At 41.8% G+C, this 14,055-nt stretch overlaps 1 protein-coding gene across 10 annotated transcripts in view; it reads right to left on the reverse strand.

Annotated features, from left to right (window-relative positions):
* RUBCNL (rubicon like autophagy enhancer) overlaps positions 1-14,055 on the reverse strand; it is a 60,358-nt gene that overhangs the window by 18,595 nt on the left and 27,708 nt on the right. For all 10 annotated transcript variants that reach the window (XM_073212631.1, XM_073212630.1, XM_073212632.1 and 7 more), the window contains 7 exons: positions 12,637-13,265; positions 9,540-9,622; positions 8,946-9,156; positions 4,966-5,055; positions 4,416-4,482; positions 3,699-3,831; positions 2,367-2,512 (listed from right to left, as the gene is read on the reverse strand). In XM_073212631.1, the coding sequence (XP_073068732.1) occupies positions 2,367-2,512; positions 3,699-3,831; positions 4,416-4,482; positions 4,966-5,055; positions 8,946-9,156; positions 9,540-9,622; positions 12,637-13,171 (1,265 nt within the window). In that variant the 5' untranslated portion in view covers positions 13,172-13,265. The remainder of the gene's footprint in view (positions 1-2,366; positions 2,513-3,698; positions 3,832-4,415; positions 4,483-4,965; positions 5,056-8,945; positions 9,157-9,539; positions 9,623-12,636; positions 13,266-14,055) is intronic.

A 14,055-nucleotide genomic window follows, 5' to 3' on the forward strand; every position in this document is an offset into this window, starting at 1 on the left:
TAGGTATGCTTTGGTTACATAACTGTACTCCTATTATGTTAATGTGTGTGTGCAATTTAATTAGTAGTTTAAAACCTATACATGCTGAAGTTACTCTACAAGAAGGTATATCAAAGAAATAATCAATCTTCCCAGGTTTTCTTCCACCTGCTACTTCTATAGCTTTTCTTCTTCCTTCCTAATTATAACCCTTAAGTAGAATTCGTGCCTCATATCGAATTTACCAAGTATCATAATTCTTCCAAGTGGTAAAGACACCTTAAGACAAATACTGGGCATAGAAGCCACAGGGCATAAAATATGCAAAGAAGTAAAAAGCTAACCTTTTCAAACAATAAGGCTTCTCTCTCACTTACCAACTTAACATTTCCCTGTATGGCCCCGGAAGATGACTGGTTAGCCAGAGACGGGTAAGATTCCTCAAGGGAGAAACAACCTAAGACAGGCACAGTCGCAGGGGGGCCATCAGGTGAGAAAATGGGGAACAACAGAGGTGAGGCTTAGAACCTCCCCCCCCCCCTGTTCTGAGAGAAATCTGCATACGTGGATGTTTTATTGCCCTTGTCTAGCTTGGATTAACACATAGTCTACAGGCACACACCTGATCATCTACATTTGCTCTCTTACAACACTAAACTGTTTTCTACCTTTATCTTATATCTACCTACCACTTCAGCATTTTATTAAAAATAATAATAATAAAGAGAGAAATGTGGTATCCACATATAAATCAAGTATAAAAATCAAATGAATCTTCATATTTGAACTGACTGTTTATAGTTTATAATGCATGATCAAAACCAAAAGCCTCTGTGATGACTGCCCTTGTAATGTTCACCATTTAACTTATTCACTATGTAAGAATTTGTTCTCCATGTAAGAACTTGTTCGTTATGCTTCAGAAGATTGGAGACTGATGAAAATTAGGCTTGGGGTGGATTAATGATTGTGCATTGAGCATTGACCCCCCTATACAGAATTTTATTGTGGTTAACAACCATTCGATCAATAAATATGAGAGATGCCCTCACAAAACAAAACAAAACAAAACAAAAAAGTACACACTTCCAATTGTAAAATAAATAAGTAACCGGGATGTAATGTATAGCATAAGGAATATAGTCAAAATATTGTAACAACTTGGTATGGTGATAGCTGGTACCTAGAATTATCATGTATATAAATGTTAAATCACTGTGTTGTACACCTGAAACTAATGTAATACTGTGTGTTGACTACCCTTCAATAAAAAATACTTATCTAAAAAAAAAAAAAAAAAAAAGAGATGATGCGCTTAGCAAGCTCACACACTGACCCAAAGGAGTTTAGGTGAAGAAGAGGTAGCGTAAGACAAAGCTATCAGACACTTCCAGTGAGAGACTGAAGTGTTTTCCACTGAACTGCTGGGGCCACAGTTTTACATGTGATTTGAAAAAATGGAGAAAGTTGTAAAATTTTATTACAGTGTAGGGTCAACAAAAATGGCCAAGGTAAAATTATTCGGAACCCTACCCATGTGCCTTAGAGAGAACCTAGAAAGAGCCTAGAGGTAAGACATCCCATGTTAAGGGGAGACGCCTAACAAGGCCTGGAGAGGGAGCTCTTCTGCTTCAGCAAACCGAGAGGCCTTGGCCTTCCCTCCAAAGAAAAAATGGTCTACAAGGCACCAGCACGTGGTACTGGCGATAACCCTGTCCAGTCCCTTCGTGACTGCAGTTTGTGGGCTGAATTAAATACAAACCAAGGAAGCTGGAAAATTTGTAATTGGTCCTTTATTCTTAATGTCATATACTCAAAACAAATAAACTACTACTTTATATTATTATAATATACATATATGAGTTTCTTTTCTTTTTTTTTTTTGTCTCAGTTGTTTTGCCTTTTAGGGTTTTGTTACTTCTTATAGAACAAAGATATTCTTATTTGCATTGTTACATTTCTTAACTGTAGCAGCTCTCCTCAAAGTCCACTTCTCCTTTTTAAAAATTTTTGTTGTTGAGTTTTAATTCACATTGCACTCGTCCTTCAAAATTATTGTGTATGATTTTTAAGGTTCAAATTTAGATACTTAAAAATCCCCTTTAAGCCTATTTAATTTTTAATTGCTATGTAATGTTTATAACTGAGGACACATAATTAAATTCTCAACTTGTCAAAACTTACAGGGTCCCCCAAAGCCCACAATAAACAGGGTGCCAAGAAAGCTAACTCAGAAAATTATGCCCAGCTTTCCTTGTCCTGAAACAAATTTTCCTTTGTCCCTCAGAGTATTATTTTTTTCCTTTACCAACTTCCATAGAGTCTGCTGGGATCCAGCACAATTTGTTTTACCTGGGTTGGGGGCCCAAGCAGCAACCTGGACTTACTTGACTGGTGGGTGAACATTAAATATGATTTGAAATCTCGGAGGCTCCCAGTCTTCCGTCCCTCTCATCCTTGACTTCAGCTTAATTTCCTGTACTACATCCACACTGGAGTCAAAGTCTTTTCCAACATGATCTTCATTTAGCACCTGCATAACACAGAAGAGGATTTAGGAACAACTGAAGTGAGCATATTTCAGGAATTGAAATAAAAAGAACATTCAAGTATGTTTCTAACATTAAAATTTGCCATGAAAAATTAAAACTGCTTTAGGTGGAGCTAAAGGACAGGGCAAGAGCCCTCCCTATATCTAAAGCCATCTGCAGAGAATTATCTAAAACACCATCCAGCTGAGATCACTTGTCTTAGTATTTTTAGTAGGTTATTTGTTTCCAGACTTCCTATTACTGTAAGTAGGTCACCGTGACCTGGAATGCTTTGATGCACAGCCAAAGCCTCTCCCCTCTTAGTGGGCTGATGGATGCTGCCAGTCAGAATCCCCTGTTGTCAGACTTCTCCAGGAACAGCTCTTCTAAGACCATTCCCCTGTTTATAAATGTTCAGTGGCTCCCCTCTGAATCATTCAACTCTCTATTGAAGATCCAAATTCCTCCAATTAGCATTCTATATCCCCCACAATTTGGCCATTTTCACTCAAGCCTTAATTCCCAGGAAGATCACCCTGCCCCCCACACAGACACCTACAAACACATTATGCAGCCACACCAATCACTCTGCAGGATGAACTCACCACCCACCTCCTGTCACTTCGCTCCAGTGCCCCCCTTGCCAAGAATACCCTTTCATGTGTTCCCACCTGCTACAGCTCTGCCTGGCCTAAATCTAAGTCGAAGTTCTGAGATCTCCAGGCAGCTTTCCCAACTTGCCCGACTGAAATTGAACAGTGCCTCCTCTGCGCTTCCAGAGTGCTCTTTCCTACCCTGAGGATAGAGTTCTCTGACCCCCAGGGAGCTGCATTCTGTCAGGGCACAGTGTTCTCCAAGGGAACCAGCCTGAACTTTCAAACCAGGCAGCCTGAAGTTACTCCTGCTCTACCATCAGCCCAGTCCTACTGAGGGTCTGGAATTAACACTTTAAAATAAAAATAGCAATAGCATCTACCTAATAAGATACTTGTGGGGATTAAAATGGAATTGTTGAGAACAGTCCCAGCTGCATGATAAGCATTCAATAAATGTCAGATTCATCCTTCATTTTGAGTCTTTCCCAGCACCCAGCAACTATACAAGGAAACATAAATGTCTGCAGTGAATAGCAGGCAAAATGAGAATTAAGGAACTTTCATTTCAAGGTCAATTTATTTTGATACTTACTATGAGGCCAGCTACATTCAAAGAACCTGCCAGCTGATAATTAACTTCTGACAAGATCCAGCACTTTCGGAATACTCGGTACAGCTCCTTGGCTAGTAGCTCAGCAGAATTGAAGTTTGGCTGATAAATGACACTGAAATATAAGAGATGCAAAAAATGGAGACCTGTATTCATGAGGAGTATGTTAAGGGTCTTCTTATTCAGGTTTTCAACTATCCTTCCCTCTCCAAACACTGGGAGGGGGTGTCTTATAAGAAAGACACCATGCATCAGCCACCCACTGGTTACCTTACTCAGCATAATTCCTCCATGCTCACGGGAGGCTGAAGGTATTTGCTGAAGGTACCGAGATTGGCAGGTGTAGTACAATGAGCACTGGATTTAGAGCCTGAAGACCTGAGTTCAAGTCCTACATCTGCTACTTAACAACACTCTGCCCTGAAGCACATCTTATCTGAGCCTCAGTTTCCACATAAGTAAAATGGGGTTAAAAAAACCCTGCCCAGCCTATCCATGAGGATTAAATGAGAATGTATGCAAAATCTTACAAACACTGTAAAAACACTGTAGAAACTTTAGGGGCAGTTGTTTCCTTACTAATAGCTGTCATTGGAACTGGCTGAACTTGGCTTGAGAGATCAGAGGCCTGGTGTTCACAGTGCCTCACAGGTGATTGTCCCAAGGGTCTATGTGCAGGTAGATACGGAAGAGACGTACCTGCTAGAGGAGCCACAGGAACATCCATAGCTTTCTTCTGTGCTATTATTGCTAAATTCGTCAAGTTCTGTGGGAAAATAGAAGAAAAAGTAGTGAGATCTTTCAGTCTGATTCACGTAATCATAGTCATTTTTTAAGAACACAAAAATAGCTCCCTGCATCTCAGGAAGAACCAATGATTCAGCACCTCCACACCTTAGGTTCTTCGGGTTTCTATTATGAGACTACAGCCAATGACCAAAGATGACTATTTCAAAATATACTCATCTGAAATTTCACCAAAATATAATTGAGAGGCCAAATGGGTATCAGACTATGATGAGAATTGACTTTTGCATTCAATTCTACAAGTGAAATGAGAGATTAACTTTCAAGACATTTAAAACAAGGAGCACATCTTATTTTCTATCTCAGGGGCATAATCTGATCTCAGGAGAAGTTTCTTTGAATGCCTCTGTAATAGGGTATCGCATACGATGGATGTCCAGATGTGCATATGTGTGTGTTGGGGGAGGTATCTTGTCATATCCAATGAGTTTCCAAATCTTACCTACAATAACAAAGTCATCAAAGTCACACTTGCAGGCCTCTTTCGTCACATCACAGTCAGCCAGTGGGCTGACTTGTAACACAGCACAACCTAAAAAAAGAAAGCAAGGGGGTTTCACCAGCAAGAAGAAAAAGAAAACTGCACAAGCTGCCAACACCCAACTATACAGAAATTAAGGAATAAAAGGGGCTAAGAGTTCATTTGAAAGAATTAAAAAATTCAGCTTCAGGAGGTAAAAAATGCAGGGAGCTATTTTGTGTTGTTCTTAACATTGACAATGATTAAGTGAAAACAGAATAATATGTTTGTGGGTGTTCATGATATAATCTGCCTACTTTCATGTATGAAAATTTTCTTAATATAAAATGCAATGAAATTTAAGAGGGGAAAAAACAATCAGCTTCACAGTGAGGCAAAGAGTATAGGCAACCTCAACATTGTATGGCACTGAGTAGTGCCCCCAGCCCAGCTTCACGTTCACTCAGACCTGTGAATGTGATCTTGTTTGGAAACAGGGTCTTTGCACATGTCATCATGTTAAGCAGAAGTCACAGTGAATTGGGTGAGCCCTAAGTCCAGTAGGACTGGCGTCATAAAAAGAGGGCGATTTGGATGCAGAGACAGATACCCAGATGAACACCACATGAAGATGGTGGCAGAGACTGGGGTGATGTGTCCACAAGCCCAGGAATATCAAGGATGACTGGGACCCCCGGAAGCCAGGAGCCAGGCACGGAGCAGATTCTCTCTGAGAGCGTCCAGGAGCTAACCTGCCAACAAATTCCTCTCTGACTTCTGGCCTTGAGGATGTGTGAGAGGATCAATTTCTGTTGTTTTGAGCCACCCAGTTTGGGGTATTTTGTTACAGCAGCCCTAGGGAACTAATATGTTCTTGCCTTTCTATCCCTAATACTCACTTTGGGAATTATCCAAAGTATGTCATTAAGAAGTAAAAATGTAAAAAGAGGAAGCCTTTGATACAAAGGAGATATTCGCAATTCATTCAAAATATTAAAATGTGGAAGCTACCTAAATGCAAATACTAGGAAACTGATTTTGCAAATAACACTATTAGGTCAAGAAATAACATTATTGAAAAATATGAAAACTAGCAACATGGAAAACTAGATATGAAATACTGTTAATATAACCATATTATTAATATAGTTTCATTAATATTAATATATAATTATTATGAAACTATATTCACTTGAATAAACATAAGAGAAACACAGCAACATGAATATAGTTTTTGAGTGAAATGCTGTAGCCCATAGGTTACACAGAGCTTATGTCATGCTTATGTAATGGGCTCTGTAGTGGACTGGCTGCCATTTAAAGCCACCCGGCCCCCTCCTTGCTGGACCTTCTCAGCTTCAGTTTCTTCATGGGTGAAATGGCAGAAATTTCACCCACCCCTGTGTTTCTCATATTTTTTTGGCCGTGATCCACAGTAACATACAATTTACACTGCATGTTAGTACAAACACAAAAATATATTTAACTGATAAAAAAGACCTGGAAGCACTGCTTGCACTAAATGAGGTACATGCTGACATTTTCTATTGTTTTTCTTTTTTGAAGAATGATGACCTACCTTATGGAGTAACATCTATTGTCATAAATGTCACAAGAGAGATATTTAATGAAAGATATTTTTATTTGGGTCCTAGGAATATTTGAAAATTTCATATAACATATTCATATATTTAAAAAAATTTCAGCTAAACATGAGCTTCTACTCAACCATTCAATAAATATTTATAAAATATTTGTTTTAGGCAAGGCACTATGCTGAATGCAAATATAAATAAGACAAATTCTCATCCATCAAAGAACTTAAAATCTCATGAGGAATCTGAGGCACCAACATACTTAATCATACAAAAACACAGTTGTGTGCCACGGGTCTTAAGAAATTCAGAGGCAGGGCTTCACATTGCATACACCCTTGGTGCGGGGCATGCACATAGGCAATTACAGAGCATTCTGGAGCACAACTTATGTTTCATTCCATATGAATGGTGCCCCTGGCCATTGAAACAAATCAGGGAGAATGTCACAGTGCTGGTGGCAGGAGATTGCTTTTGAAGAATGGAAAGGATGGAGGAACAAATGCATGGTTTCTGGGGAACCAGCATTCTAGCCGAGCAGAAGCAAAGGGAGGGAGGCAGGAGCTTATGAGAAATGTCCGTATCAAGTGTAACAGGCTGGCATGACTGAAGCCCAGGGAACATGCAGGGAAATGGCAGGAGATGACCGTCAGAAGGGCAGGAGGAAGGCCCACAAGGATAAACAGCCCAAGACAAAATGTGGGAGAAACTCAGTGGACCGTTTAGAGGATTAGAAGTTGAGTTTTGGAAGACAGATGTGTATGGAATCGATGAGGGGAAAATGCTGAAAGTAAAGAGAGAAAATGCAAGGCAGCAAATATGTATCGAGGACCTGAATGCAATATTCACAGAATGACTGGCCAGAAGGCTGTCAGGTAAAAGGCAGGAATCAGAAGAGAATGGAGGGGATGTCAGTCTTGCTCAGAAACCAGGACTGATTTGTTCACTAACTAAAAGTGGACAGGGGCACAGGCCTAAGGAAGAAGAAGGGCCACATGCCTTTTTTCTTCACTGGTCACCTCAGAGGGGATGATGGTCCACATCATAGCCCCTTCTCCCCTGGCTGCAGTGGCTGACCAGGTGTGGACCCCCAATCCAAGCAGGCCCAGCCAGGGGCTCTTCCTGGGGAATCTGGACTTGGGGTCCTGCAAGCCAAGACTGAGCAGCGAGGGAGGCTGCAGAGCTGAAACGAGGGGCTGGGGGGTTGGGGGAAGAGGTCAGGCTGTAGAAAAAGGGGAATGAAGCCAATACATGAAGAGAGGCGACCAGGGGCCACAAGCCAGCACAGGCAACTGCCAGAGCTCCCATGACACTGGTCAGTTCTGTGTCCCTACCACTGGGTTCACTGAGGAGACTCTATAGCCTCGAAAGAAATCCCTTCTCACTTGAGCTAGGTAGTGCATCCAACAGCTGCTCATTGTCCATCTCTTCTGTGCCAGGCACTGTGCTACCTACGTGCCACATGGAAGGAGCGCTCTCATTACTGAAAGGCTCGTGACGAAGATGCTAGGGTAAAGGAAGTCAGAAGGGAGGGAAGAGTAAACTTGCTTTTTATCTTTTGGAAGGAACAAGGTTGCATGGGACTGATAGATAACTAGTGTAAACACATTAAGTTAGTTGCCTGCCAAGCAGGTAAGCATGTTTGACACGTCCCAGCCATAAGGATCGAGCACTTAGAAGAGTGTTGCAGGACTGGAAACAGATTTGGGAGAGCTCAACCCAGAGGGAATAATGGAAGGATACTGCCGTGGATGAAATCTCCCGGGCAGTACAGAGATGACTCTAGGACTGAAGCAGGACTCACATTCAGGAAATGGCAAGAAAATGACAAGCCCTAACTTCAGTTCTCAGCTCAAGCACCACCTCCCTCAGGAAGGTCTCCCTAAACCCCATGAGGTGAGCTGCTCGGACTCCGCACCAGGCATGGGCATGCCTGTGCCATTGGAGCTATCCCTCAGCCTCTGCTCGGATGTGAAGGCCCCTTGAGGGAAGGAGTACATCTTGTTGCATCTTGACTCTGGCACCCAGCACTCACAGGCTCCTTGTTTATGGAATGAATGGAAGAGGACAGATTGGAAAAGGAAGCAATGACTAAGGAAGCGAACAAGGCCACGTGCCAGAGACAAAGGGAGTGGGCAGATGCCAGCCACTGCCAACGGGAAAAGCAGGACGGAGTCCAACAGAAAAACACATCAGTTTAACAACAGTGTGATCACCAACTCCAAGCCCAAATGGCAGAAATGGTGAGGACTATACAGGTTACTCCAGAAGTTACAGATAGGATTTAAAGCCTTTCTCTGTGATTTGACAGGAAAAGAGATGTTTGAAGAACACAGCATAAAATTTTCTCATGTTTACCCCACTTGCCTTCATAGCCACTGTCTGAAGAAGTGGAAGACCCAGATTCTTGCTTTACGTTAGTGTGAAAGTTCACTTCAGAGTAAGCCTGATCATTCCCAAGTGCCCCGCTGACTTCTTCTGTCCTCCAGTTCTCTGTGTGCTGTCGACTCAGGATGTTACACTTCATTTTCTCCATTGCTGATATAATCATATCTGCAACATAAAAGTGGGCGTTTTCCTGCAGAAAAAAAAAATCGGTTAAAATACTCACAAGCATAGCCAACTTTTTTTTCACAGAGGGTGTATTAGATTGAAAAACCAGGTCTTTGAGGGACATGACAACCAACAGAAAACCACACTGGGTTCCTTGTACTATAAAACCCTAGGTTGATGGTGACCCCACCAGTCATGGAAAAACTCAGCTGAATGCAGACACCGCCTCGGACCCTTCTCAGTTTAGAGCTCCTGCCTCTGTGCATTAAAACTAACCCTGAAAACTAACCCTGTTTGCCAGGCATCATCACTGGGAGGTGAACTTCCCAGGTTTAAATCAGAACAGCACTGCCTAAGGTTCTGCCCTCTCTGTGGTCTCAAAAAGGAAAAAGGAGACGAAGTGTTCACCTTTTCTACATCGACAGGGAGCACGCATGCCTCTGCTGAGAAGGAATTCAGAGAACCGACTCTTTTGCTGACGTGAACAGCACCTGCCAACAGAGTGAGTTATTAACAAGTGGAGAAAAAGAAGTCAAAGATTACCTCAGAACACAAAACAGTTCTAAGGAATGACTTTTAAATATCATTTTACTGTTTTTAATTTAGCACGATTCTAGAGTAAATTAGGATGCCAGAAGGAGAAAGACCCTTCTGGCATAGGACTTGCAGATATTACCATAATGGTGATCATTTCTACAAGCAGCTACTGGAGTACCTTGGGCAGAATCCTCAGAGAGGTCATGGGAGAACCACTGAAATGGAGAACAAGGGGCACAAAGGGCAGCAAGAGAAGAGGATCTTGGAAACTGCCTACGGGAGCTGAAGAAGGGCGAAGAGGAACAGTCTAGGACCAGGGCCATAAGAAACACAGGATCACTTCTTCAACCCACTGCAACTGACCCAAAACTTCCTGTTTACAGAAACAAAATCTATCTGAAAAGTGTCAGCATTGCTTCTCCAAAATGGTCTTCCTCCAGTCAAAAACAAGAAGAAACTGCGGAGGGTACATTTAGCTGACTCACCTGTTCTGTACCCTAAAGCCACTCCATTACTGGCAATGACACCATCAGAACAAAAATGACCTCTGTGACGTGGTTTTTACTGCAGCATTTATGGTTTTTACTGCAGCATTTATGGCAAAACATGTCTGTGAGAGACATAAGAGCTGAGCTGTCCCAACCTGCTAAATTAGAACAAAACGCTACAGATGTCTTGCTGATTTTACAGCTCTCAGGGTGACCAACTGAGATGCAAGCAGGATCACTCAAATCCCTTGCTTGTCCTTCAAGAAAGTGACTGCTCCCTGGAAAACTCTGGACCTCTTAGCCTCAGAACCCATCCTGGGTGGGCAAACATTTTCTGAAAGAACTGAGTAGTAAATATTACAGGATCTGAGGGCCATACAGCATGTACTGCAACTACACAGTTCTGCAACTGTAGTGAGAAAGCAGCTGTCAACAAAACAAACAAAACTTAATTTGTAAAATCAGGAGGCAGTTAGATTTGGCCCACAGGTCATTGTTTATTGTTTTTGGACCTGAGTATAGAGGGAAAAGCACAGAGAAGAATCAGACAGTGTGGGCTCTAGTTCCAGCTCTCCATGAACCAGCTGGGCTGCTGCAGTAAAATATCCTCCTCCCTTAAAACTGGGACGATGAGCCATTAGGAGACGAAGGAGGTAAGGAAGTGAGGGCTTTGTAATGCGCAGGTCCTATGCAAACAAAAGGCACCGCGGATGTTTCTTACGTGCTTACAGGCTCAGGTGGGCTTTCCCTACCAGGTTATCCGGTAAGGAAACCCCGCGGTTCCCATTTGAGAGGCCGCAGTTATAGGAAAATTCAGTCATAGCAGCAAATGCCTGGTCTTCCCATTGCTGCCCCACACCTAAGAAGGAACCAGATCACTCAGGACTTCTGTTTTCTTTAATCCCATGGAATGAATCCCTTTATCAAGTTTAAGGGACACTCTCAAAAGACTGAGTGTTTTTTAAAGGTACCTGGAGAGATTCCTGGGGTCACTGTCTTTGGACAAAGGGGCTGGGGTATCTGTTTTCTTTCTGGGAGAAAGACAAAACTACAGGATAATTTTAAACTATTTTAAATTATTTATTAAATAAATTATTAAATATAAATATCGTTATATTTTACATAGATATAAAACAAAGTATTAAATAAATTTATTTAAATTAAAGTATGTACTTCCTGTATAGTGACAAAACAAATTATTTGGGGCCGGTGTATACAGGCCCCTAAAGATCATCTTCGTCCCTGTATAACTGGTGGTGGTGATGGCGGCTTGCCAGGGAGAGGGCTTTGCTTCATGTTCCCCTCGCTCTCCCTGGAGATGATCTAGCAGGATGCCTTACTAACCTTACTTACCAACCTCTTCCTTATCAACCACTATATTTGCAAGCCACTCTTTTCCTGAGAACTATCCTGGCAGGTGAGAAAAAAGGTAGAATAAAGGCTTGTGATCAGAATGTATCATTTTACTCAAATTTGATTCTTATCTCAAAATTAGCACATTGAAAACTGTCCATAATCTGCTATTCTTAAGCTATGAAAACAATGTTAAAGATTATCATCTTCAACTTTTAAAAAATATCCAATGTTTTTGAATATTGGACAAATAACTCTATATTGTAGGAAAGGGGGAGGACCAGTTCTGCTAATGGGAAATAAATGCACACACACACACACACACACACACACACAAGCAAGTAGGCAGCTTTTAAAATTGTTTTGAAAGAAAAAACTTCATTGACTATCTGAGTTAGTGTTCTAACAGAAATATAAATTAATGTAAAGCATGAACATAACATGATGAGTATTTAAAAATAAAATAAGTATGCTCCAAATAATAACAACCATAGCTAATTTATTGACTCTTGTGTGGCATTTTGAATGGATTATCTCATTTTAGGAATTTCAGTGTTTTAGGAATAGGTGCATTACTTCATAGCAAGGGGAACCCTTGTTTAAATAATAATAAGAAAGCTTCTTATAGTATTTCATGGGGTTGTGCTTACTGTATATAAGTCTTACCACTTTTAAGTCACACTGTCCAGGTAAATATAACAGGTGAGGGGAGCTAATCTCCTCTGTGAGCACTGGTGCAGAATGCAGGCTATGCTGAGTGTCTAGAAACATCTCCCACACCCACAATGAACTGAGGGCACTTCCGATGCTCTTCCTTGCAGGGAGCTGGAAGTTCCTGAAGGCCCGCACCAGCTCGAAGATGGCAAGTGGTATTGACTATTAATTCAGCTGAGCTAAGGTGACATTTCCCTGCAGTCTAAGGAGAAAGGAAATATTTGGTGTCACCTGTTGTGACTGCCCAGGTGGCTGGCCCAAAGACAATATTAAATGAGCCAGTGCACAGGCTTCTGGTCAAAGGGGAAATCCATAACTTTCTCATGAAGACAGTAGGGCAGGTTAAGCAAACGATCAAGGCAAAGCAAACAAGTGAACAGACAGGAATGAGGGAAGTGTCCAACGAAAATTACCTTCATCAGCGGGAGCTGCCAGGTGGGAAGGTTTGGGAAGAGCACCATCAGCCTCAGGGCCTAGTGAAGGGGCCAAAATCTTGGATGTTGGGAACAGAGACATCTGAGGATGGCCTGCTGGGAGCACGGCCTGCTCTTCCACTGGGGTGCAAGAGAAGTCTCTGTTCTTTTCTCCTGAGCCCTGGGCAGAAGAGCTGCTCACGGAGTCCACAGCATCCTTCGACAGTGATCTCTCCCCCACGGAGTCCTCAAAAGACAGTGGTGACCGGCCCACGGGAAAAGCAGCAGCCCCCACCAAGCAGCTCCCACTGTTCCCCACTGCTGGCCCCTGAGGGCCCAAATCCTGCAGCGGTTGCTGCTCACTCTGGAGGTTAATCCAGGCAGCTCTGTGCCTCATGAACCTGAGGTCTGACTGGCAACGGGGGTGTTTAGGGTCTAGGAGGCTGGGCAAACCATCAGCATCACAAGAGTCATTGCTGACCCCATCCCAGGGGTCCACGGGAGAATCTGCCTGACCCATAGACTGTGATACCATCTCTCCAGGTTCAGGGCTGGTGTGAATTCTGCTGTGATACTGGATCAGGGCCTTGGACTCACCATGTGGTCAGCTGGAAGGCTGGAGAGTTTATCTGCAATGGACAAGAATCATTCAAGACAAATAAAGACTGAGTCATATGTTTAACTCCAAATTCTTCTGAGGAGGCAAAAAAATAAAAATTACAAAGTTTGTACTTTGCCCTATACAGCACAGTAAATTCCACTTGGATTTACAAGTACAATAAATAAAACTATCAGTAAACATAGGTGGCATGACATTGGGATAGGAAAGCGTTTTCAAAGCATAAAATAACTGAGGATTATTTTTATAGAAGGATAAAGTAGTAAGGATACTGCTGTAAAGACATACAAAAATGTAAAACACCCATGTATTATGCCAATAAAAGTAAATATAAAATTCAAAATGGGAATAACATCTGGAAGTAAAAGCACATTTTCATAGTTTCTTATTTTCATTTAGTTTCTGTTCGTGTTTGCATTTTAACAGTAGTATGTGACACTGAAGACAAGTAGCACTAAAATCTTTGTTTCATGTAACTTATATTAGCTGATAATCCTGATTTATAATAGCAATATAAATTTGTGATTTACATAGGGTAGCTGAAGAACAACACATTGTGAATCTAGAATCTATCTTTAAAAAAGTCTGTTCCCTTTTAAATTCAATTTTTGTCTTTATTAAAATAGATAATGATTAAAATGTTGAGAGCTACCAAAAAAAGAAGCACTCTTGTCACTGTAATTACAGGCCCAGCACATGCTTCTACTATTCTCCCACCATCCTTCACATTCTAAAACTCAAAGCAACCTTCAACAGCAAAAGCAAGGTCAGCAGGAGAAGGCCCAGAGATGGGAGTGGTG

This window comes from Manis javanica, chromosome 9, assembly GCF_040802235.1.
Source record: "Manis javanica isolate MJ-LG chromosome 9, MJ_LKY, whole genome shotgun sequence".
Taxonomy (NCBI): Eukaryota; Metazoa; Chordata; class Mammalia; order Pholidota; family Manidae; genus Manis; species Manis javanica.